The sequence below is a fragment of the Daldinia vernicosa genome (assembly GCF_022497035.1).
Source record: "Daldinia vernicosa strain CBS 139.73 unplaced genomic scaffold F5Y00scaffold_14, whole genome shotgun sequence".
NCBI classification, from domain to species: domain Eukaryota; kingdom Fungi; phylum Ascomycota; class Sordariomycetes; order Xylariales; family Hypoxylaceae; genus Daldinia; species Daldinia vernicosa.
The window spans coordinates 60746-84673 of NW_025953930.1; the positions used below are offsets into that span (position 1 = coordinate 60746).

General features: G+C 47.0%; 8 protein-coding genes across 8 annotated transcripts; 3 read left to right on the plus strand and 5 right to left on the minus strand.

The window, feature by feature from the left end:
• Positions 1-4827: 4827 nt before the first annotated feature.
• On the plus strand, positions 4828-6306 carry F5Y00DRAFT_252185 (terpenoid synthase; the record flags this gene model as incomplete). The annotated part of the gene is made up of 7 exons (XM_048009913.1): positions 4828-4976; positions 5032-5158; positions 5327-5463; positions 5523-5798; positions 5851-5884; positions 5941-6158; positions 6228-6306. 7 exons carry the CDS (start codon positions 4828-4830, stop codon positions 6304-6306), a joined length of 1020 nt encoding a protein of 339 aa, XP_047866403.1.
• A 1033-nt stretch (positions 6307-7339) lies between these two features.
• Positions 7340-10148, minus strand: F5Y00DRAFT_268250 (P-loop containing nucleoside triphosphate hydrolase protein; the record flags this gene model as incomplete). The annotated part of the gene is made up of 6 exons (XM_048012224.1): positions 9891-10148; positions 9665-9833; positions 9386-9589; positions 9144-9336; positions 7548-9088; positions 7340-7377 (listed from the first exon to the last, which is right to left on the minus strand). Exons 1-6 carry the CDS (start codon positions 9978-9980, stop codon positions 7340-7342), a joined length of 2235 nt encoding a protein of 744 aa, XP_047866404.1. The 5' UTR covers positions 9981-10148.
• On the minus strand, positions 10109-12088 carry F5Y00DRAFT_31206 (ATP-NAD kinase-like domain-containing protein). Its single transcript, XM_048013463.1, has 2 exons — positions 10251-12088; positions 10109-10201 (listed from the first exon to the last, which is right to left on the minus strand). Exon 1 carries the CDS (start codon positions 11831-11833, stop codon positions 10367-10369), a length of 1467 nt encoding a protein of 488 aa, XP_047866405.1. The 5' UTR covers positions 11834-12088; the 3' UTR covers positions 10109-10201; positions 10251-10366.
• Positions 12089-12187: 99 nt separating this feature from the next.
• F5Y00DRAFT_232339 (N2,N2-dimethylguanosine tRNA methyltransferase) lies at positions 12188-14547 on the minus strand. The gene has a single exon (XM_048007153.1). The coding sequence runs from the start codon at positions 14481-14483 to the stop codon at positions 12345-12347; it is 2139 nt and encodes a 712-aa protein (XP_047866406.1). The 5' UTR covers positions 14484-14547; the 3' UTR covers positions 12188-12344.
• Positions 14548-15208: 661 nt separating this feature from the next.
• Positions 15209-16517, plus strand: F5Y00DRAFT_232342 (uncharacterized protein). Its single transcript, XM_048007155.1, has 2 exons — positions 15209-15779; positions 15903-16517. The coding sequence occupies exons 1-2, from the start codon at positions 15306-15308 to the stop codon at positions 16212-16214; spliced, it is 786 nt and encodes a 261-aa protein (XP_047866407.1). The 5' UTR covers positions 15209-15305; the 3' UTR covers positions 16215-16517.
• A 1122-nt stretch (positions 16518-17639) lies between these two features.
• F5Y00DRAFT_232343 (OPT-domain-containing protein) lies at positions 17640-21160 on the minus strand. The gene is made up of 2 exons (XM_048007156.1): positions 18785-21160; positions 17640-18734 (listed from the first exon to the last, which is right to left on the minus strand). The coding sequence occupies exons 1-2, from the start codon at positions 20917-20919 to the stop codon at positions 17831-17833; spliced, it is 3039 nt and encodes a 1012-aa protein (XP_047866408.1). The 5' UTR covers positions 20920-21160; the 3' UTR covers positions 17640-17830.
• Positions 21161-22087: 927 nt separating this feature from the next.
• F5Y00DRAFT_232345 (5-formyltetrahydrofolate cyclo-ligase) lies at positions 22088-23498 on the plus strand. Its single transcript, XM_048007157.1, has 2 exons — positions 22088-22352; positions 22426-23498. The coding sequence occupies exons 1-2, from the start codon at positions 22238-22240 to the stop codon at positions 23079-23081; spliced, it is 771 nt and encodes a 256-aa protein (XP_047866409.1). The 5' UTR covers positions 22088-22237; the 3' UTR covers positions 23082-23498.
• On the minus strand, positions 23211-23927 carry F5Y00DRAFT_31268 (small nuclear ribonucleoprotein E; the record flags this gene model as incomplete). Its single annotated transcript, XM_048013464.1, has 3 exons — positions 23477-23927; positions 23318-23411; positions 23211-23263 (listed from the first exon to the last, which is right to left on the minus strand). The coding sequence occupies exons 1-3, from the start codon at positions 23615-23617 to the stop codon at positions 23211-23213; spliced, it is 288 nt and encodes a 95-aa protein (XP_047866410.1). The 5' UTR covers positions 23618-23927.
• Position 23928: the final 1 nt, after the last annotated feature.

Consider the following 23928-nt stretch of genomic DNA (forward strand, 5'->3'; position numbering starts at 1 on the left):
CGCGACTAGACGGCGCGCACACACCTCTGATGTGCTAGGTTATGCACAGATGCAAGCTAATGATGCATCCACGAGAGGCTGTCAACCATATCTGGTAAGATATCGGGAACCGACAGGCACGATGCCGTACGCAGAAAAGGGGACGGCCCAGGCTGTAACTGGCACCCTAGCCTTTACATCCCGTCCCGTCCCAAAACGAAGCAGCGCTGTCCTGTTTTGGTAGCGAGCCGCTGCGGACGGACCTCGTTACTACTACGTAGCACGCACGTAGACGTCGCACCCCGAAATCGTGCAGCGTTGATTAACGAGCCGAGAGAGATCTCAACATGAGCTAGGTACTGCAAGATATCTGTTTCATCATGCAAGTAGCGGACACAAGACAGATTGCCGTACCAATACCATAATAATAGAACGGCAGAGACGAAACCGCATATTCTTCTTCTCCCTTTTCTTCTCTATTCGCGGACCAGTCTAGAAGGTTAAAGCTTGGCTGTCACACGGGCTCTCCAACGCGAGTTGTTTACCTAGGTACCTAAGATAGAATGGTGGTGATATATCACATTGGCGGATAGACGGGACTGACAATTATTAATTATTTCTCTTCTGGGCTCTCTCCTGCTTCAGACCCTTGACCAACACTGCAGTTGGTGTCAAAGACACAAGAATGGCGGCAGGATCCCCCAGCCCAGCCACCGAAAAGAGGGAATTGAGGAGAAAGTGATAACGGAAAAAACCAGTACCGAGGGTGGTTGTCCTGCCACCGCTATACATACCTAATACGCTCATGAGGCTATATAGGGGGTGCTATAATGGACCGTGCGCATACGCACGACCGAACGGGATTTTTCTCGTTCGAATCAAGTTAGATTCCTTATTCCTTGCCTAGATCAGGTAGGTAGGTACAAAGTTACCTACCTCCTAGCAAAGCTGGTCCGCGTTTAGGTCCGCACTGTGACATTCCGCTTCTATCACTTGCATACTCCTACCCACAGCTTAACTATTCTGGGACCAGGTGTACCTACCGAGACTAGTATGAACGGAGAATACTTTATCGAAAAGCAACGTACCTATCTCGTGCTGAGTCCATGCTGTTATCTAGTTTAACGGAAATAAAATAAAACATGAGAAAAACATTTACATGACTTGAGTCTATAACTGCCCGGGAGTATCAACAAAAGGCATATTAAAGACGTGGGCTCATAAATGCAGAATTAACTTATCTCCTTTTTATACACCTAAATAAGTGACGAGCCAGATATCAATACCACCTCGAAATATAGTCTCAGCCTCGTATTTATGTTACAAAATTTACCTAGACAAGACAATTATATCCCATTGTATACCTAATATACACCACTCGCCGACCATTATGAGATTACCGGAGTCTACTTCAGGGACTGCAAGTACATCTAATTAGAGCCACAACCACCACACCGTCGCCTAAGGCTGAAACTGTGCTTGCTAGCTCCTTATCCGCAAGCCAATTCTTGTGGGTGAGATGTCCTCTGGAGAACCCTGCAGGGTATGGGTACAGCCGAGAGATCTCAATATGAGCTTCTATACATATCTTGTGAGTTGCTACCTAGCTACCTGTCTTATCCGCTTGCGCCATCATGTGTTGTACAACACTACGACCATCGACACGTGGGTTAGGTACCTAAGACATCGGGTCCACCTCCTAACCAAGATCTTGTGAAGCTCCCCAGCAGGGTTTTATCAGGATGTATCGAATACCTACATGACTTCTCTGTTCTGTTATAACCCCCCTAGTCTCCTATACATAGGCTCGCACGAGGGACCGACAATAAGCAGTGGCTGGTATGCAGTAATCCAAAAAGGAATCTACCTAGTCCTCAGGCTCGTGTCAAGGTACCCCAAGTTGTTCCCTGTAAGAGCAATTGATAATTCAGATACCGAGAATATCAATGGAGAGAGAAGATTTTGGAGACGGGTATCTGCACCACACAGACACAATGGACACCTATCTTACTGGATTCGATTACTCAGTGGATCTTCATTACCCCTTTTTTGCTGCAGGAAGCAGACAAATGAGTACAATCAAGCAGCTAGGAAAAAGTATCTCACATTTTTACGCCAGTTCTAAATTGCTTCTCGTAAAATGTCTAAACACTTAATCTCACCAGGCTGGGGCCGTTATCAGAATATATTTTCAAGTGTCTCGTAACGTTAAGCAAGCCAAAAGGCGGTGGACATTGTCCATCCTTTAAAATATCAGGGGCTGGAAAAGTTTTCGGGAGGGCCACGACTTTTATGACAGGTCATTGAGAAACGAATATATCCAAATAAGCGACGATTACACTTCCTAGAGCTGTGCCTTTGAGACTTAATATTCGTAAACACACGTCGGCATCGAGGAGAAATATTTCAGAAACATGTAAAAATTCACCGCCTATTACGCTATAATTCGTTGCTCGGCAATACTTCATAGCCTCACGTTAAGTCACTTACGTACGAGAACGAAGCAATCAACAAGAGGAGGAACCTTTCGATAACTATTACCTACACCCGCTATTGCTTGGTTAACTCGACAATCTAAAGCTTTACACACGACTACTCGGCCGGCAACAGCATCTGATAGGTCCGACCGTCGTATCGCTATACTCGATAACAAAGGCTAAAATAACAAGACGAAAAAACTGCTACAACCTGAGTAGGTAAAGGACTCCCACGATACTGAAATTTACCCTCGAGAAAAAAAAGGAGATAGCAATCTATATGATAAAAATAGAGCGAGGCTTCCAGAAAATACCGAGCTGATGCGAGCACTAGATATTATAGCCTATACCGAGAGTCCGAGATGAAACCCAACTTGTCGAGGGGGGACGAATATTATCGATGTATACAGCATCATGAAGAGAATGAATGAGCCGACGAGACTATAAGGTTCGATCGATGGGGCTCGCAAGGATCGACTATCAAAATTCTCTCGAACCCATCTTTCAGCAGTATCATTAGAAGCATACTTTGATCATTCATTAAGAGGCAGGGGGCGATCGACACCCCAGATATTTACCGGGTGTTCTATTCTCGGGCGCGGAATCGACTTTTCTTTAAACTCGGACTACGATATCGACAGGTAGCAAGCTGTGAATATGCGATGAAATTTCTAACCTACGACAAATTGCTTTAAATTGGGAGAATCTAATAGGTATACCGTTCGACGGTTACATGGGTGGGGGAAGTGCTGCCTACGCGACGACAGCGACTACCGATCGCAGAATTCCCGACGAGAACGAAGTATAGGTACGTAAGGATGGAGTGACGCTATTTACATGCGTAAGGGCAATATATCGAAGATGAGACACCCCGAGTAAGAGAGTAAGAGAGAGAAGTCAGCTGGCGCAGAAGCGTCGTCGACGAGCGAACTAGTAGCCATATCCATTATCTCGGATACCTACACCGAGCATGATAAGCGTCTGGAAACTTTACGCGATGAGAAGAAGAATGGCGCTTCGGCGAACTTCTCTGCTTCGCCTAGTTGCTGCTCGGATTTAAAGCATATGTAGGCCGGGAAGATCTCGTGCGCTATGCGATAGGGATTCGATATTATTAGTGACAGTCCCTCTATACTCTACACCGAAAGAGTCAGAACGCCTATCGCAGACTGATATACAGTCGGTACTCTGATACCTTATTATTCTCGTTGCCTTTACCTATTTCTCACGCACAGATCTGCCCTATCTGACAGATTGTTCGATGGGGTAGGTATATTACCTATTATCTAGGAAAACCACCCTGCTCATGTCCCTGATTCTCCCAAGATCGCCCTCGAGATTCTCGAAGCCAAGCCCGAGAGGATCATCCGTAGCGAATTGTGCTCTATCACCTCCCGACTGGTCTGGTGGGGAAGAGCCAAATGCACTCGGCGAGAAAATATCCAAGTTTCCTTGCTCGGGGGGAAGTGGCTTCGGTCGATGGTGCCCCTTCAATATCTCCTGGACTCGGCCGAGAACTCGGCAGAAGGACACATTTCCCCATTGTTTAATAACATGATACTGTACATGGTACCTAAGGCGGTAATCGATCTTGAACTGCTTTACGTCTAGCTCTGCCAAGAATTGACGCTGAGCTGCCCCCTGAATAGCCCCCCTCCTTTTTACCTTAGAGATAGATAGCCCCCAGAATGCCTTTGTTTTCGAATACGTTTACAACATACATGCCACGATTCGTACAGGGTACTGATAGCTGTGATACATTAGGCAAGCTGTGACTGAGAGACTCGGGCCTCGATATATACCTATTAGTAAGATCACCACAGTAAACTCGCTCTATCAATGTCACTTGTATTTTAGGCGTTGGATTTTCTAGATATAGTTAATTATAAAGTAACGCGAGAGATAGATAGCCTCATCGCCACGCTTACCCCCACATATGTACCAAACCCCCATGCAGCAAATGGGAACTATGCAATAGGTAGGACAGCACCACCTTGAGAGTTTCAATATATTAGTAAACTCCTTGGTGTTACCAACGTTGCAGCCGGTGAGAGGTTATGAGCCGCAAAATGGCGTCAAAGGCGCATAGTATTATCTCTCTTGTATAGGTAGGTACTTACCTAAATCTTCTCAATATTTGGGGTCGAAATCCATTCCTTAAAATAGCCTGGTGAGCTCTTCTTTCAAGTATCCCCAGGGCCATAAATACCTAGTTTCAGCGAACCTAGAACGTGGGATAGAATTATTAAATATCCAACTCACTACTAACACCACGGTTCTTAACACGATCTTGTAAACTTCACGTTAAGCACCCCTTATGAAGTCAGACTGTATCAGCCCAACATAGTTAAGCGATTCCCAGCCGTCACCGATGGCGGGTTCATCTGAATCAGCTGAGCAGCGGGAGGGGACGCGTTCTGTTCGGATTCCAGATTTGTTTTCTTCTATAATGTCTCCCAAACCAGTGCTTAACCCAAACTATGCCAAGGTCAAAGCTGAAGGCGATGAATGGATTGCAAGGTAACTGCTTCTATCCGAATACACAGAGACGGCGTTATAACTAATGTTCTTTAAGGATTATGAAAATGGACGAGAAAACAAGCGCCAGGAACAAAAGAGTAGACTTCTGCTATCTTGGTGCTTTATGGGCGCCAGATGCTGATGAAGAATCGTTACGGGTGTTACTTGATTGGTGCCACTGGGTTAGTCCCCTTTTACCCATCTCTATAGCGTCTTACATCAAAAACATGTTTCCTATGAAAGTAACTAAGGTACACTGACGAATGGTACATAGGTATTCTTATTTGATGATCGTATGCGAAATAATCGATCCTGCCCTGAGGCTTGCTAACAGCCCCTTTACTATAGAGTTCGATGAAGGTCACTTGAAGGATGATCCCGTTGCAGCGCAGGAAGAGATAAAGGAGACCATGGCGATCATGGAGGAAGATGTGCAGCTAATAGAGCCGCACGTAAACCCACTCAGATACGTCTTTCAGCTCTGCTGGTTGTGGCTAAAACAAAGGGTATCCCTAGGTATGTATCGGGCAGAGCGACTTGGCCTAGGCTTGCGATTAATCGAGAAGCAGAATTGCGGCAGCAGTATAAGGAGCAACACAAGGAATACTTCGATCAGATAGTAGTACAAGTCCAACAAGCAGCCAAGGGAGAGGTCCTACGCCGTGATGTACAGACATATATTGAGGTCCGTAGGGGGAGTATTGGGGTCACCCCTGCTATCTCTATAATTCGATGCATCGAAGGCGTCGAGTTGCCAGAAATGGTTGTCTCCCATAGCTCTCTGCAAGAATGCCGTCGATTATCGTCTGAGCTTGTATTTATGTAAGTGCAGAATAACCCCAGGATTAATCATACGGCTAACGAAAAGGCTAAGGGTCAATGATATCATATCATACCGTAAGGATCTAGTATGTGACCCTACCAAAGTGAACTGATGACTCCCATAAGCTGATTATTCCTTAAGGAGTTGAGTGTCGACCATAATTTAATCCCGCTCCTTGTGGAGCAGGGCATGTCTGTCCAACAGTCTATCGACAAAATCGGTGCCATGATTGACGACTGTTACAAACGTTGGTACACCGCGCTTGCTGAACTGCCTTCCTATGGCGAAAAGGTAGATAGGGAAGTACTCCTTTTTATCGAGATTTGTCGTAATGTTGCCCTTGGTAATTTGTACTGGAGGTAAGTTTGCTACAAACCAGAAATAAGATAATAGAATGGCGAAATTTTACTAAACTGCCTACCCACCAGCTTCAAGACAGCTCGATATCTTGACTCAGAGGAGGGCCAGAATGTACACGAGACGCGAATACTATATCTTCCCTATTAAAGGGGACTTTTCCCTTGAGCAAGGAGTTATTCGCGGCCCCCGTTCCCTACTTTGTTGCTGCTCGCCGCGCCAAGTTTTAATGGAACGAGAGCGTCATTGAAGGATGGCTGGCAAGGTATCCGAACTGGTAAATATCGCACTGGCGTTAAACCCCAGAGACAACAACGAGCTCTGTATTGTTGGGAATCACTGCAGGGCTATCAACTAGCCCTCTATTTATACATTCTTTTAGCAACTAGTTAGTGAGAATTTATTTTTCAACTTACTCAACCGACTGTTATTAACAGGTACCTACCTAGGTATCTAAAGAGGTTGTAGAGCGTCAAGCCTCGCAAACTCAGCCCCGAGCAGGGCGCGAACGCACCTCGGGAAACCGAAACTAGAACTGCTGCTTCCTACAGCAAAACTCATCTCCTTTCGTAACTATTTGTATTTGTATCTGGATCCTGGCTTGCTCCCCCGTAAAGGGATCAACTACGAACACCCACAATGCCGAGCACGAGCCCAAAAGGCGGGGCGAACGGAAACGGGCTGAATATAGTATGCCTTGCTACCTTACAGATAATTTTCCTGCCTTATAAAAAGCAGTAAATATCAAAGGAATAAGTGTACGCATCTGTTTAAAGCTTCTTTATTACTTAGGTTTCGAGGGTGTTGAGAGTATTGTCCAGCCGTATAGTAGCAGTAAATTCGGGCTATTGTAGGAGTGCTCTCTAGTTTGATAGGGGGTAGGTTACTAATATAATACTAATAATTATAAAAATAATAAAAGTAGTATAGAAACATGGTGTGGTGTAAACCTTAGGCTTTTGTGTTGCCCGGGGGTAACCTCTAGTCCAATATATAGGTACATACCTACCTATGTAGTAGCCCAGTTTGTGCTTCACGTCTAAGCTTTCAAACCAACCCCCTTAATCATCACAACCGCGAAGTCTCAAAGCTCTGACATAGCCTTGGTCCGACATTTATAAAGCATAGGTACCTACCTACCTACCTAGGTACCTAACTAGTTCTACGAGAAGAGAAAGGTGGATTACGGGTCAACCAGAATCGAGGTAGAAAATATCCTCGCTTTAAACATTCGTTAGTAACTAATATTTATCACGGGCTCCCTCTGTTACAAGACTTGTTAACTAAATACAAACTATCTTTTTTATATTCCTAAAATCTACTTGCCAACTTATGTCCTTACGCACTCTCCATCTTCCTAACTCTCCTCTCAACCCCCTCCTCAAACTCACTCACTCCCCCCTCCAAGACACTCATCGCTCCCGCTCTCAACCTACAAACCAACCTCCTCCTCCTCCTCCTCCTCCCCATACCCCCCACCGCCTCTCCCGAACCCCCACCCCTATCCTCCTCCTCCTCCCCATCATCTCCCGCAATCCCCTCCACCACACCCCTCACAAACCACCGATCGTGACTAACCAGCACAACCGCGCCCTCCCAGTCCCGCAGCGCCTCCCGCAGCGCCGCCACCGTCTCGTAGTCGAGATGCGTAGTCGCCTCGTCCAGGACCAGGCAGTGCGGCCGCCGGCGCAAGATCCGCGCGAGTTCCAGCCGCACGAGCTGCCCGCCCGAAAGCCGGCGCACGGGTACCTCCGAGGCCAGGCGACCCGGCAAGCCGAGGGAGCCCAAGAGACCTCTTATCTCGCCTTCGCCCAGCCCGTCGTCGTCATTTTCCCCTTCCCACATTAACAGGCCCAGAGCCGTCATCTCCGGATCCGCCTGCCCCGTCGTCTGCAGCAGCAGCGCCTCGACCGCGTGCTGCGCGTAGTACCCCAGTTTCAGCCGGGGGTGCTTGGTCGCGGCCCCGGACGACGGCCGCGCTTCTTCGACTAGGAGCTTGATGAGCGTGGACTTGCCGCTGCCGTTGAGGCCGAGGACGCCGATGCGGTCGCCCATGCTGACGGATAGATTAATGTCTTTTAGCACGGCGGGCGCTTTTGCGTCCCGTGAGTATCGGAAGGAGACCTTCTCCAGGGATATCAGGGCTCCGGGAAACCGGAGCTCGGACGGGTCGGGCAGCGCGAAACGGACGGGACGCTCGTTCTGCGGGATGTCGATCTCCGCGCGCGCGGTAAGGTGGTATCCGACCAAGTCCCGGTTGAGCTTGAAACGGCCGCCCTTCGCATTGACTTCCATCCCCCACCTATCGTCTAGCTTTTTCTGGCGGGACTTAGCCTGGCGGATCTTATTCTGGTCGTCCTTGGCCTTGCCCTCGCGCATGTTACGCCGGATCGTCTGCTGGATGTGCTCCTTCTGCTTATCCTGCGCCTCCTTCATCTTCGTCAGATACGCCTTCTTCTCGGCGCGCGAGGCCTCGTATGCCGGCAGGTCGCCGTGGAAGTACGTTAGGTCCTTGTCCTTGATGATGAGGAGATCCGTGCACAGGGAGATGAAGTCGCGGTCGTGGGAGACGAGGATTAAGGTGGGTGGATCGGACGACTCGGCTAATGCTGTGAGGTGGCGCTGCAGCCAGATGATTCCGAGGAGGTCGAGGAAGTTTGTTGGTTCGTCGAGGATTAAGATGTCTGTGTCTTGTAGTAATGCGGCTGCCAAGGCTGTCCGCATTTTCCACCCGCCGGATAAGCTTGAAACGCGTTGCGCCATGCGGGATTCTGTAAAGCCGAGACCTGTAAGGATCTTCTTTGCCTTTGACTCGGTTTCTGCTAGCTTTGACGGCTCGACTTGGAGCTGGAGGTCGGCCAGCATATCGGCAGCTTCGCTTGTCTCCTTTGCGAGCGTCTCGGGTGAGATATCCTTATCTTCTTGTTCATATCTGAGTTGTCTGTCAGCAATATGCCATGTAGTTGTGCGTGTAAAGATGGTAATACTCCGACTGGAATTCGGCAACTTTCTTCTCCATGGCGATTAGAGCTTTTCGGGCCTGCATACCTCTCGCACCGCTACGAAGCCTTGCGTCTTTGTCCTTAAGGAACAATTCTTTTTGAAGGCGTCCGTGGTGGACTTTCCGAAAGGCTCTCAGAGCGCCAAAGGGGTCACCGCCATCGACACCTCTTGATAAAACTATGGCTGATTAGCTGGAGGACTTATAAGTCTAGGATGGGATACGGACTATTGATTTCTTTTTGCACCTCCTGCTTAGCAGTGGCTCGCTCAATAACTTCCTCTAGTACTTCTGGGCCCTCGCCTTCACTAGAAGCAGGAGCCGGGCCTTCGTCAGCGTTGACATCTCCAACGTCAGTCTGCTGGAGGATAGTTATGCGGGTCTCTTCTGGTATGCCCGGTATGAGCTTTTCCGCCACCGCCTTTAATAGGGCTGTAATAGACTTATTAGCTACAATTCTCTCATAACCTAGGTAACTATAGCTTCATTTAGTTACATTAAACTTACTTGATTTCCCAGTACCATTCCTTCCGATCAAAGCATACCGCTGGCCAGCTTTGAGTCTTAACTTAGCATTGTTAAGGATCTCGGTACCCTCGCTCTTTGCCTTGGCCTTGCCTTTGGCGCCGGGCTTGGATCCTGATTTGACAATTATATTTAGTCCTTCGATATCTAACTATTATCATTTCTGTTAGAAATATTACCATCTGGGGAAAATAAGTAGTATAACTACCTCGCGATAGTTAGGGGTCCCGATGTTGAAGCGAGTTTGTTTAGAGGTGCACACAATAGTCGCAACGCTCTCAGCTTCCATAGACGTCATGTTGGCGACAGTATATCAAATGCCTTGATTAACAATAAACGATATAAATTTGATAAGTCTTTATTGAAAAGGGGAATGGAACTGATATATACCGTAGTATAAATCTTTAAGCCGCATTACATAATGAGCCTTCGGTGCTTATACCATATATACGATGGCGTTGAAATGCGTTCTTGGCTGCAGTAGCGCCGATGATTCATTCTGTTTCATTGATGAACACCCTGTGATTGGTTGGACTCGAAGTAATGACTCAGGCCGGCGTATACGTACCACGTAGCTGCGCTGTAGTCTTGTTACCAGGTAGGTAGGTAGGTAGTTGGGACTACGCGTATTCTCTGGGCTCTCTTTTTAGCTATTAATTATGTCGATAGATGTGGACTCGGCATCTACCTAACCAGTGACTTATCCACCACAACCCGCAAGTGAGGTCTATCGTCCGTCTTGACGGTCATAGAACCACCCTGAGGCAATTCCACAATAGTACCATCGATACAGACCTTGCGCCATCTAGCGTCTTCCTCTAGAGTAGTGATCTTAACCAAGCCAGTCTCTTCGTACCCAACTCCTTCCTCCTTACCATCCTCCGTAGTCCACCTCATACCGATATGCTTCCCCTCGTTATACGCCTGCGTCATGATCTCCATAGTCTTCTCTCCACTAACAGCACCGAAATGAACAAGCCTTAATTTGCCATCTAGGGGCTCGCTAGCTGGAGATATGACGAAGGTTTTCTCTAGATTGGATACCATTGTAGCTAGGATATATGCGTGTCGGTCCCGGTCCAGCTTCCGTACATTGGATCCATCTCTTCCGGAGAGTTCCACGACGGCATTATACGCGTGGCTCTCCTTAAGTAACTGCTGTGCAACCATGCCGAAGCGCTTAGCGCCATGCTTTCGGTACTCCGGCGTGTCGCTCTCCCAGACCAGCTGGCTGTGGAAGCCGTAGCTTGCTACGATGGCACCATAGAGATGAGACACGGCGTCGGCATGGCTTTCAACTTCTGCGGCCGTGTTGGAGTCCTCCACTGGCTGAGGGCTCTTGTAAGTTATAATACGAGAGCCTGGTGAGAACTCTGCCTTGAAAGAAGGTAACGCCGCCGCTCGACCGTTGAATAAAGTGCGCAAGCCCTGGACCAGACTAGACGGCGCGGGAAACCTTGACGTCGCGCTGGCTGACTTGTGAAGGGAGTGGAAAAGTGCATTCCCTGTACCCAACGGGAGTACCGCAATCAAGGGCAGACGCTCTTCCGAATTGTGCCCCTCCCCCTCTACCGACACTAAACCATTAAGCATATCAATGATACCCCCATCACCGCTAAGCAGCACCACGGTATGCTGCACCCCATCTTCATCCTCGCGACTAATCTCTCGTGCGAACTCGCGTATGCTATCAGCACTCTGAGTAACAACCAGATTGTGCGGATTCGGCTCAGGTCTTTCTATCGAGTTCATGCTCGGATCCGAAGGATACACCTCGCCCCCCGGTAAAAGCCGGCAGAGGACCCTGTTATAAAAGTCCAGCGCAAGGCCCGTCCCAGACCCGGCCGACACCACAACATGAATGCGCCGCGACGGACTGCTTTGTAAATAGTCCGGAAGACCCTCGATTAAAAATTCATCTAGGAACGGCTGCGGTATGCTAGAGATTTGAGATTGAAGTAGCCTGAAGATTGTACCCTGGTCTCCGGCTTCTTCTACTAAGCCGAATACATCGTATAAATTAGAATCCTTCGGCGCTTCAGGGTGTCTTGAAATGAATACGATCTCCTCAGCCTTGAAAATATTATCAAGGGTATTGCCTACTTCGGGTTGACTGGCATCAGCAGAAACGCCACTGGGTTTAGTAGACATATTTCGCGCGGTACGCAACCAAATGCTATTTATAGATACCCAAAATATATCATGAAGTTGTAGCGCCGGTATCTCCTGTAGGTATCTGTTGTGGAGGAGTTGAGTAAGACATTAATGAGAGAGACCTACTTCTAAAAGCGCGAAGGCGGCAAGATCCGGCTTAGTAAGAAAATGCAAGGCTCGTGAGGAGCAAACTAGATAGAGCAAACCAGATATCCGGAAGCCTTCATGATGTGCTGCATTAGTCTCATTGCACAATCCCCGTTTTAGGCTATGCAAGGCGTTTTGATTGACTCCGACGGAGTGGCTACTTAGGTAAGTATAGTGGGACTCGTACTCCCCTATTTTTTTGTGGTACATACCTACCTAGGTACCTATTTTTTGCTTCACAGGTATATGTAGTAAACGAGGAAGAGGGAAATAAAGGGGTATCATTGACCGATCCAGAATCGGTCGTGGTATTGAACTTCAAACCTTCGTTCACTCCTTTCTACATCACTACTATCCACCATTAATGACCCTTCGCCTTGCTCTGAGGACCCCAATGCTCTCTGGGATTTGTCTGATATCTAACGAGGCCTTTTTTAGATACGTCTCGTCCAAGTTTCTGATCAAAGACAACCTTTAAGTTATCGATCGTTTCGCGCTCTGCATCCTTTGCAGGATCTTCCTTCGGAGTCTCGTCCGTCTTGCCTAATCGGAGCAAGGTATACGCTGGAGTGTTCTCCTTAATTCTATCGACACGTACGGGAGCTTTTTCGCGAACCCATTCTCGCATGACATGCCAAATGACTGACCATGGCGCATTTGTCTTTATACTACCGCCCTTGCAATGACTACGAGTAACTTCATAGCCTAAAGACCGTAAAGCGCCCCTAAAACTATCCTCGTCGGGAGACATACAATGCAGAGTACCCGCTAGCTTCGCCGGGTGGAAATAAAACGGATAGTGTTCGATCGCAGCGAATTCGTCCTCCCTGTGACCCTCCATCCTATCTTCTGGAGGTGTAAGGAACTCTTCTAGTGCCGTCTGTAGCATTCCTTCTATCCGCGGCTTCGTGCCGTAGATCTCGTCGGAGGCGTTAGGAAGGTCATCCAAGATTTTCTTGATGAAATCTGGAGAATGTAACGGTCCGCCGTACATTGGGCCGCTGAGATGCATCTTTGAACCGCATTCTTTACAAAGCCGGTCGGTTGTTGGTGCCATAGCGAGTCCGTGTTTATAGAAGACGCCTTTCCCAGACGCATTAGGTGCCTTTCTGCTGCGTGCCAGGAACTGCGTTTCCCAGGCTCCGCATCCCTGGTCGCAGCTATACACGATCATAGTCTTCCCCGCAAGGAACTTGACCTCTGCCGGCGACTTCCTAACCTTGACGAAGATCCGGACATAGTAGTCAATCGATAGACTTAGCAGGGGCTCAATGGCTAGCCCATACCTCGCTGCTGTTGAAGCAAGGCCGTGCAGTATAAGGCGCAGCCCTACTTCGTGAGAGTGCCATCCTTTCGCGGGAATGCCGCCGTAAAGAGCAAACGTTTTCTCGGGATATCCATGTGACGCAAAGACGCCTGAATCTGTGCATGTAACACATAGCAAACCCCCATCGTCTCGTACGGCGTTAAGTGCTGCGTCGAAAAAGGTAGCAGCGGTCCCATATGGATCCAGATCGATCACATTGTATTTGTTATTTGGTTTGTTTGGTTTATTGCCGCCCTTCTTGTTTTTTCCTTTTTCTTCTGCGACTTCATAAGAGGTAAGTAAGGAGTACATATGCGCACGGGCGTCGCCCGATGTCGCGTTTACTTTGGATTCGACACCGTTATGCTCCGCATTTTGCTTGATAGCCTGGACGGCCGAGGGACTAAGATCATTTGCAGTAACTGATGTAACAAATGGTAACTCTTGAGCATATCGTAGAGCTCGAAGTCCCGTAGCCGACAGAGCATCGAGTATGGTAAACTTAGGTGTAGGTTGATTATTTCTTGCTTCGGTAGATTTCGTCTCTTGATCTTCAGTTGGCTGTAAGCTTTCGGCAGGTTGATCGGCATTAGGCACGTCGTCGCTGTTTCTGTGGATGTTTTCAGGATTCTCCTCTTGCGATCCTTTATCTTGACCATTTGGCGCGTCTGGAAGGGTTATATCTGCGTCGTCCGACTGAGCTCCGTTCTTAGTCGCATCGTCAGCTGTAGACGTAACGCCGTCTGCATTCTCGGTTACTTTCTCCTTCTTCGAGTTGCGACCACCAGTATCTGTCTTCTCACGTTTCCTTTTAGCTGCTTTTTCCGCATTTCCAGCTCGCCTCTTAGCAAATGCGTCCTCAGCATACGCTTTAATTGCGAGAACCGTCAAATCGCGATTGAACTGCTGAATGGGATTGTAGAAGACTTTTTGCTGTTCCTCGACGTTCGACTTCTTATCTGCGATATCTTTCGCCGAAAATGGTACTAGGATACGAGCTAGTCCCTCCTTAACTTCCGTAAACTCTTGGCCATCTTTCGTGATGATTGGAATATCGGTTGTCGCAGCCGAAGAACCGTTCTTAGTTTCCGAGGCCATGGTTCGTACAATTCGAAGACGATATGGTTTAAGAAGAAATCGATTTACATTCCGAAGCACTAATCGAGAGGACGCAATTGAGGGTGAAAAGAGCATACAATTGAGTTTTAGGATGGTGGTATTGGAAGACGAAACCAGGAATATCGGGGTTGCGCAAAGGTCATATAAGTCGCGAATAACTCCAATTACCTTTTTTTTCTGAGAAGGGTGGGGCCCCGGAGGGGTCTTAGCTGTTCTGCCGGGCGGTCAAAAGAGCTATACCTAGCTCATGCATGTACCTAGGTATGTACGACCGCCATATCCCTTCAACACTTCTTTCCTTCAGAAGGTAGGTAGGTATACGGGCATGACTAAACGGAATGTGTCGGTCAAACACAAAAATGGAAACAGCAATAAAGAAGGAAATATTCAATAGAAGGAACCTTACTTATTTCTGCATGAGTGCCATCATCTTTTTCTTGAACCTATCATCTCCAAGGAAGAGCTCGCTGCTTTTCTCTACCTTGTTCCTGTATTCCAACATATCAGATCTGCGCAGCTACTTCTACCAATATTCACAATTGTCATTATTATATTTATAGATACTATTTATCTAGGAAGTGCCTTGGACATAATGTCTGAGCTCCAGCGCCTACCTACCATACGAGAGAAGCTGACAGTAGCTCATCATTCCTCCTCAATCTTGACTACCGATTGAATAAGAACTCCTCGAAGGATAGCAAGCATCCTTTAAAGCCGCTTCCTAAAACAATCACACGTGAGGCAGTCGTAGCTTAAGAATCCCCTTGACAGGAGAAGTCCTGATTGGAAATGGCTTTCCCCTTAGGACATGTTAATTCTAAGATCTCACACTTGTGTTTTTTCTTTGAACCCATTCCATTCCATCTCATCTCATCTCATCTCATCTAGACTCTGAGAATGGCGTCTACAATTTATTCATCCAAGGATAATTCCAAGGATAATAACCCTCATCGTTCTCATATTCCACGCCTTAACATCGACGCGGCAATGGCCTCTCAGCCGCCATCAGCACCACCTTCTCCTAAACCAAACCCAAACAATAGCAATGGTAGTACTCCTCCAAAATCTAAGGACCCCGGAAAAGATACTTACCGCCTCCTCTCGCACAACGAGTGGGTTCAGTTCTGTCGAGGCGTTGGTGTATTCATGGATGATGAGAGCGAAGAGGTCATCCGTCCAACCAGTACGCTGTGGCCGCCGAAGGGGTTCAGAGATGGTTTGTACCGAGATGTTCTCACCGAAAAGACCAAGTTCACGTACTATTTTCATTCCGTGGATATTGTCAGTTGGCTCTTGATGCTTCTCCAGATTGCAATGGGTGCCGTCTTGACCGCTCTTGGATCAGTACCATCGAAGAACGGGACAGCAATCGTAAGTTATTTCTACAGTTATATCAATCTAACATAAGTCAACTAGTATGGCCTCTATCTATAGGCTACCCCCCTCATTCTCAGTCAGAATTCCCATAGCACTAAACCTTTTTTTTGTGAATAGACTACTATCGCTGCGGTCAACACCTGTGTCGGCGGAATTCTCGCCTTGCTACACAACAGTGGCCTGCCAGCCCGGTATCGTGCAGACAGGAATGAGTTCTATAAGCTCGAAGAACACATAAAATCTATCGTCGACACAGCCCTCGTGCCTGTCGATCAGGACATCAACGCGGCCCTCGCTGGCTGTTACGAGAAATTCCGCCACGCGAGACAGACTGTCCAAAACAATATTCCGGCTTCTTATACTACCTCCCCAACTAATGATAAGGCACCTAATGCTGGGATCTCGAAGGTGATTGAGCCTAAAAAATGAAGTCGGTGAAATCAGATCATTATATTGTTCGGCGACCAAACAGTTGCATCTTTTCCATCCTGGAAGCATGTTATTTTAAGGCGATCTGAATGTTCGATTGATGGATTCTTACAAGTACCGCATGTTAGCTTTTTGTTAGTCAGGTCGGGTTCAGTTCTTACGGAGGTGCGATAATGACTTCTATGTCCTACGGAGCGGAGCGCGTCAAGGGTTAGCGTTACAAATTTTATAAGTAGAAAGGTCCATTTTCGCTCAAGTATTAAGAGGTAAGAGGCACAACTAATAAAAGAGTAATAATTTAGACAAGAGTAACTTCTCAGTCTGTCGATTCTGCCCCTATCCGTGACTCGGAAATAAATATGACCTAAAATATAACTGCAGTAGCATTCCTTAGAGCGCGGAGTATAGTAATTACCTGGGAGAATGACTAAAGTCGAGGGATTGGTATGATTCCATGGATTAGTGGCGACATATGACGGTGTTGGGAGCCGCTTGAGTTATGTCTGGAATAAGGGTTGGTTTACGTACGTCTTACCCCTGACCAACAACACATACATCATTGATAGATTAGGCACCTTTTAATTATATCATTCATCTACAGCATACTTTACCTGTCTTTACTTACCGTACAGCCACATTTAGCTAGCGGGGCACCCATTCCCATGCACCCATGCACACGAAATCCACCACGTATCCCAAAAGCCTCATCACCAAGGTCACCGTCGCACCTCTCACCCCATTACCAGGCAACCACGCGGTACCTTCCGTACTCCAGTACCCCTCCCTCCACACCACACATATATCCCCCTTTCCGCTCCCCCAAGCACAATTGAGGACATACCTATCATCACGAACCATACGTGGATACAATTAGTTACTGAGCATCTTTAATGCATGCTTCCAAGTCCATGGGAAGTAATGCGTACCTAGGTAGATAACTCTTCAAGCATCTTTCATTCACATTTTCCTCGTATAGTATAGTATAGTATAGTATAATCGCCACCAGAAATATCATCATATTCGAACCAGATCTTTTTATTCTAGCTTTTTCGAAGCAAGCTCTAGGATCTAAAAGATAAATGTCTATGATAATCTTATCCATCCATACCCTGCATATACATGCTTCCACCTTCCCCTCAAAATTATTTTTCTTGGCATCTACTGTTAACGCAGTGCTGAGGCCGGCTGCTAAATAGCTGCGCAACCCTATACAAAAGGAGCCGGTCCTTAACACGATAAGAATAATGGTTTTTTTTTTCGACGCGTTTAACACTACGAAGGAAATTAATTATTTTACCCGTATTACAACGTGATAGGCGTTTTAACCTGGGAAAATATTATAAGTTATCGTCGTATTCGATTTTATATTTTTTCCCCGTAAAGAGATAAATTTTTCATTTTAACACCGGACACGAGGCCAATTGGCGAGGCAAATAAAAACGGCTTAAATAGTATATACTTTCGGGTTTAATTTATAAAATATATATAGAAATGTATAGCCTTACACGCTATATACCCCATAGGAGGCCTGGCATTTCGTGCCCCCCGGCGTTAAAAATACAACAACGACAACATATACATACTTCGCGCGATCATAATATATGCTACGTCGCAATCTACCATTTATCTGGACCGAAATGACTGCCATTAGGAACCGTGTTGTACGAGCAAGCCTGCCAGTCACAACCTTGTCTATACACATCCGTTCCCCACCAGCTGAACCCTTCCATCCAGCCTGGGTATATGAACCCGAAGAAGACAATAACAATCCCGAATGCCAAACCCGAATCCAACGCCGCGCTGAGAGTCATGGTGTATTTGGCCCACCATGCTGTTGCCCGGTTCTTGATCACGTAATTGAAGATATAACATACCACAGCCCAGACCGAGAAGTTAAGCCCGGTCGCCGGCGGGATCCAACTGAGAGACCCGAAGAGGACGGGTAAGTTAATCTTGCGAACAATGCTGGACTTTTTATTGCGGCCGTACAACCACAACGGGATCGGGGCGATGGCTCCGATGAGAAAACACCATATAAGAGGGCGGTAAGTTGCATTCGGTCCGAAAAACTCGGCTGGCCCAACGACGCCCCAGAGGATAGATCCGTTGAAGTGAACTCGGGCGATCGGACAGGTAAAGCCGTTGATGGCCGAGGGCGTGCAGATTCCAGGTACGTTACGGAACATCCAGTTGAGGACAAGGATCTGCGTGATTGACGAGACGATGGTTGCGACCATCTGAACTGAGAATAGAAGCCTCGGTGGAATCTTCATGTAATGTCCCAGTTTTAAATCTGCTGCGAACTTGATGCCCTGAGCGGACGATATATAACCGTAGGTCACAAAGACCATATTAGCGACCGGTCTGCCGGGGAAAATGACACCGCAAATGAGTTGACAAATAAGGTAGATACTACTATGCTGATTTGTTACAGCCATGACAATACCGATAGGTATAAAGAGCACGGCGCATATTCCAAGAGCAAGAAGTAAACCATACCACGGTAAATGTATCGGATAGCTATACATGCGTAAGTAAAAGCCTTTTAAATAAGGATATGGTAGACTTACTATTCGACGACGAAGATGCCTATCGCCGTCATCGATATGAATGTCAACAAATACCACGTTATCGGAGCATCCTTATATCTCCTCATGAGGCGATTGTGAACATCTTCGTGGCTCAGAATATCATCGAAAGTGGAACTAGTCCTAGCAACGCTAGGTTGATCTCCATTACTAGTGACACCGGTGATATCTCCCTCTAGTGGTTGATACACCAGTCTATCCTCATCCTCTACTTCTTGCAATGAACGCTTCCATTGTACGTAGATATCCTTGCCGTGCCAGCAAGCAGTATGCGTTAGGAGTGACGCGAGCCCGGCGAATTGAAGCCCATAACTGAGAACATAGGTGATCGGTAGAAATACACGACTATAATTCGAGTAGGCTGTTCTGTCGAAATAAAAATCTTCTGTCAAGATTTTGCTGACATCGTATATCTTTCCAGTATTGTCAAAGACCGACGCCGAGAGAATCGGCATATAAGATGAGTAGAATAAATTGCAATAATACGCAATCGGTGCGATAATCCACATTACTATCACCAAACCGCCGATGACGTTCATCGCGGCCCAGAAAGGCGTCAGGAGGGGTGACCCGATGTACGCGATCTGTGCCCAGTCAAAAGTGAGCGGAAAGAGCCCCAAGCCGGATACGACCCCAAACAGGTTCGCTACTATGACATTGTCCGGAGCGAACCAGGTGATAATATTGAAATAACTTAGTGCTGGCATTAACAGTCCCGGGAGGAAGTAAAAGATAAATCCGGATATCCAGACGGTGAAGAAGAATTTCCACCTGCTTATCGTCCACCCATTTGCGGGCTTATTCTCCTCTTTATGTAAAGTGGCAAACATTGCAGCGGACATTAATGTACCAGGCCAGATCATTCCGGCCGGGCGTACCAAGAACCGTCTCGCTAGGCCGGCGAAGGTATAACCTAGGATCTGAGTCGATAGGGTGAGTAGTAGCTGGTAGACGATGCCTACATCTTGTTTATAAAATTGAGTTTGCTCAACGATAACGTCCGTTGCAAATGCAAATCCGAAAGATACATTACTGCTCACATATACACAACTATGCTCCTTTTCATTCCAACTTCCTTGGGCAAGCCATAAGCGGAGGCGCCCAGCACGGCTTCTCTCCTTAAGAGTGACCGGCGTTTGGCCGTTTGAGGAGGTAAGCCCATCTATCCGTACGCCAGCCTCAAATTCTTCTGGCGGGTCGTCTGATCGTTTTAAAATATAGTCCCATAAAAGACCAAGGGGATGAACAAGAAGCAACGCTATGACGGGTGTAATTGCAACGCTAGGGTATCTCAAGGAAAAGAAGAGATTTGTGGAAGAACCAAGTATAGAGAATAATGTGGACAATGTCCACATGCGAGGGGTGTTTATAGATAGAGAAGTATTATCAATTGGCGAGACAGAGGCTCGAACTTGAGCATAAGGTGAATTATCGGGAGGGTCCGGGTCGTCTCCTTCGTTCGCATCGTCGGAACCGTCTTCGTCACCTGAAGCGGAGCTATTTGACTTCGAGTCCGGAGCTATGTCGTTTGTTACAGCGGTATCGCTAACACCAAATCGACCCTCGAGGCCACCGACTACTGTTGACCCCCCAATCTCTTCGGATAGGCTCTTTCTTCTCCGGTTAGCGTCGGTAGAGTACCGCCTCCTAGAGCGGCAACTTTCAGAGCTACTTCGTCTCCTTGACGGCGCCGGATCTTCGCCATCGCTATCCGGATCCCTAATCTCAGGATGTATAGGAGCGGCTCCGTATGACCCTGTTCCAAATCCGGGCGAGGAGCGGATCAAGAGGGGAGCTTTCGACATGATCCTTGATCCACGACTAGAGCTAGGGTGGATTCGAATGTGGTCGGAGTCATGGCTCGTACTGGACGGGGAGCGAGGTGTTCTAATAGGAGCTTCTGTCGAGCTTGACAAGGAGGCAGCACTATTTGTACCATGAGGAGAGGTTGGCGACGTGGGGTCTGAGACATCGACGGGTAGGGCGGAGCTACCAGTAGAAGCATTGGTGTTTATGGGTCGTAATGGGAAGGACTGCGAGTGGTCATTGTGGACATTATGGGGGTCTAAAGACATAAGCGATCCATTATCCCTGCTTTTTGAGGAAACAACAGGCATCTTTTTAGTCTATCGTTACGTAGCTGCAGCTGCTAAGGGCCATACCATCCCACGCGGAAAGGGCAACTGGATTTGCTGATTTGCAAGAGCTATCCGGGAAGTGACCAGGCTACTAGGCTGCCTAACCTAAAGTCCGTCACCAGTGTAACTTGCCTACTGTGCATAGAGTTAATGTTAATAATAAAGTGGATTTGGGGCTATTCAAAGGTCGAGGTTGAACGGGAAAGAGTGGAGGCAAACCCTACCCGAGTTTTATTACTTCCAGTCTCTACCTGCTTTTCTTAACTCTTGCTGCCGTTTGTATACATGTAGCTATGCACGTATATGTATTAGGTATGCAAAGACACATCTGTATTGCTACCTATAGTTTTTCTTAAGCATACCGCAATTAATTCTGGCAATGTGGTACCTTACATACCTTTTCTCAATTCACCAATTGAAGATGGCGGAGTTGAAGTCCAGTCCTTATATGTGGGAAGGGCTTAAGGCTAGTATCACAACAGCAGGATTGAAACAAGGGAAGAAAAGTTAGCTGCGGCCGTGACATCCAAAGCGGGAAGAGCCTACGTAAAAGCTGCACTAACAGCATACAGCACGCTGCAGTCTACCAAACACGGAGACTCTTCCAACCACTAATCAACCCTCGCTTAAGTGGATCTCCTCCGCTGATAATCCCTTTGATGACACGGTCGTACGATCAAAAGATTGATTGATTAGATTGAGATGGATTAGATTAAAAAGATAATATTCTGATACTGTACGGAAAAGCGAACTTCGGGTGGCGGTTATGACTTCAATACATACTTGATCCCTACCTGCATGAGATAACCATACATAGTACTTTCATTAGTACCGTATACTATTGCATACCTTAGACACTGGTTCGCCTGTATTTATGCAAGCTCTATAATTATAAGCTTTCCAACTGAAGCTAAACAGGCAGGTAAATCGTTGCTAAGTTGCTTAGCAAAACACCTGACCAACGTTCAAGTCATCTGTCTAATACAGGTAAGTAGATCCATTATTTGTTCGACGATAACATCATAGATAATGCAAGTTATGTAACCTAAATAGTTGTCAGATGTTACACCTAAGCAGCTAAGGTAAGATAGATCAGACTTATTGTGTTATAGGCCCTAATTTGTTAGTGGGGCTCGGTCAACACTAGTTCCGATTTGCGGTTGCTATCTTAGCCGCTGAAGAATTCGAGTCTCAACGCAGCAGAACGTGGGTCGGATGACAGGTGTGACTTCACAACTCACAGCGGGGATTTTATACGGATTATACTCGGTTCCAATACGTTAGTAGCTCTTAGACTATGTCACAGGAACCGGAGATGAATTCTGCTGCTTTGAGTGCTGCCAAGTTACAGCTTCGCTCATTAATGAAGCAGCGACTCGCGGACCTCTCACAAGAATCCATTTTATCTCAGAGTAAGTACCTCCATATACATATAACAGAGTATTATACATATATAGATACATGGTTAATTATCCTCCTACATAGGCGCAAGAGTCTTCGACACGTTATGCAAATTCGGACCATACGTTGATGCGAAGAGAGTAGCGGTCTACCTGTCTATGCCTGGTGGAGAAATCCAGACGGATCCTATTGTTAGACATGCCTTATCTTCGGGAAAGCAGGTGTTCGTACCTTATTTACACAGATCCGGCTTACAACCGAATGATGGACCGGCGAGACTTATGGACATGGTAAGTCTAAAGGACGTCGAGGACTACGAGTCTCTAAAAAGAGATAAGTGGGGTATCCCGAGTGTTGACGCCTCTACGGTGCACGAAAGAAAGCGAAGCGTGGGTGAGCTTGATGGGAAAAGATCTGAGGATATCTCGCTGGATTTGATCCTTATGCCTGGCGTCGCTTTCGATGTCGATCCACAGTCTAAAGTCATCCGGAGGCTAGGTCACGGCAAGGGTTTCTACGACTACTTTCTCCATCGATATGCATTGGCTGCTTCACCTGAAGAGAAGACACGAAATGGTCGACCAGCTGTATTGTTATATGCTCTAGCTTTGAAGGAACAACTCCTCTCCCCGTCTTCAGGAGAATCTGTTCCGGTTGGACCCCATGATCAACCAATAGATGGCCTCTTTCTCGGAGATGGCCAAATCAAAGAGTCTGCGAATAACGGCGACGCAAACTAAAATGAGCACACCTTAACTAAATTTGGGCGTCCATGATTATCCACGATTATCCGCAATAGTACCCTCGTGGAGATGCATGAGAGCGTAATCCCCAATAAATTTTCAGACTGCAATCGTTTCTTAATCTTTTCATACGGCTTCTTGGATCAACGACACGTTGTCACCCTTCAGCAAAATTTGTCCTATAAAACCGTTAATCACGTAGGACAACACTAACCCCGGTTGCGTAGTCATACCTAAAGGTCTTCTCTTCTCTTCTGTATTCGTCTTTGTGATCTGCTTTACCTCGACCGCGTCGTCAATAACAAGGTTCATGAATTCGTCGAATCCCTAGGCAAACGGATGTTAGTAGGAGCAAATAGATACAGGAGGAAGCAGAAAAGCCGGTGACTCACCCTAATTTTACCCTCGATTCTAATTGCCAATTGTTCGTATAACCAGATCTTGACAGTCGCGTGTGTCTGGAGGAGCTTAAAGATGAAGTTGATAGGAGGAAGCAAAATCTTGCGCCCGCCACCGCCGCCACGACCGGTCATCTTGATGTATTTAAGGGTGAGTTTAGTACTAGATATTTATTCCTTGTTGGCGCGTTGGCTGGACGTAGAATCGAAAAATGCAACGATGGCGCGTGTGCGTATTAACGTGTATCTTGCTTTGGGTAATTTTTGGTAGTAAATTGGACGAGGCAGAAAGAAGGCTGAGGTAGCTCTAACTAGCAAGCTAAGTCCACTTTAATTAGACTAGACCTAGTGTACTCAGCACGCCAGACGCCAGCACGCATACCTCTTTATTTAGCTCAGCCACAAATCCGTCTTCCATTGACCCCTCCATATCTTTCTATTCAAGC

Bases quoted from the DNA above. Each gene is read 5' to 3' on its own strand.
- F5Y00DRAFT_232339 (XM_048007153.1), bottom strand. From the start codon at position 14,483: ATGCTCTTTTCACCCTCAATTGCGTCCTCTCGATTAGTGCTTCGGAAT.
- F5Y00DRAFT_232342 (XM_048007155.1), top strand. From the start codon at position 15,306: ATGGCGTCTACAATTTATTCATCCAAGGATAATTCCAAGGATAATAAC. The intron at 15,780-15,902 runs GTAAGTTATTTC...TTTTGTGAATAG, and splicing joins CGAAGAACGGGACAGCAATC to ACTACTATCGCTGCGGTCAA.
- F5Y00DRAFT_232345 (XM_048007157.1), top strand. From the start codon at position 22,238: ATGTCACAGGAACCGGAGATGAATTCTGCTGCTTTGAGTGCTGCCAAG. The intron at 22,353-22,425 runs GTAAGTACCTCC...CCTCCTACATAG, and splicing joins AGAATCCATTTTATCTCAGA to GCGCAAGAGTCTTCGACACG.
- F5Y00DRAFT_31206 (XM_048013463.1), bottom strand. From the start codon at position 11,833: ATGTCTACTAAACCCAGTGGCGTTTCTGCTGATGCCAGTCAACCCGAA.
- F5Y00DRAFT_232343 (XM_048007156.1), bottom strand. From the start codon at position 20,919: ATGCCTGTTGTTTCCTCAAAAAGCAGGGATAATGGATCGCTTATGTCT. The intron at 18,735-18,784 runs GTAAGTCTACCA...ACGCATGTATAG, and splicing joins GGCATCTTCGTCGTCGAATA to CTATCCGATACATTTACCGT.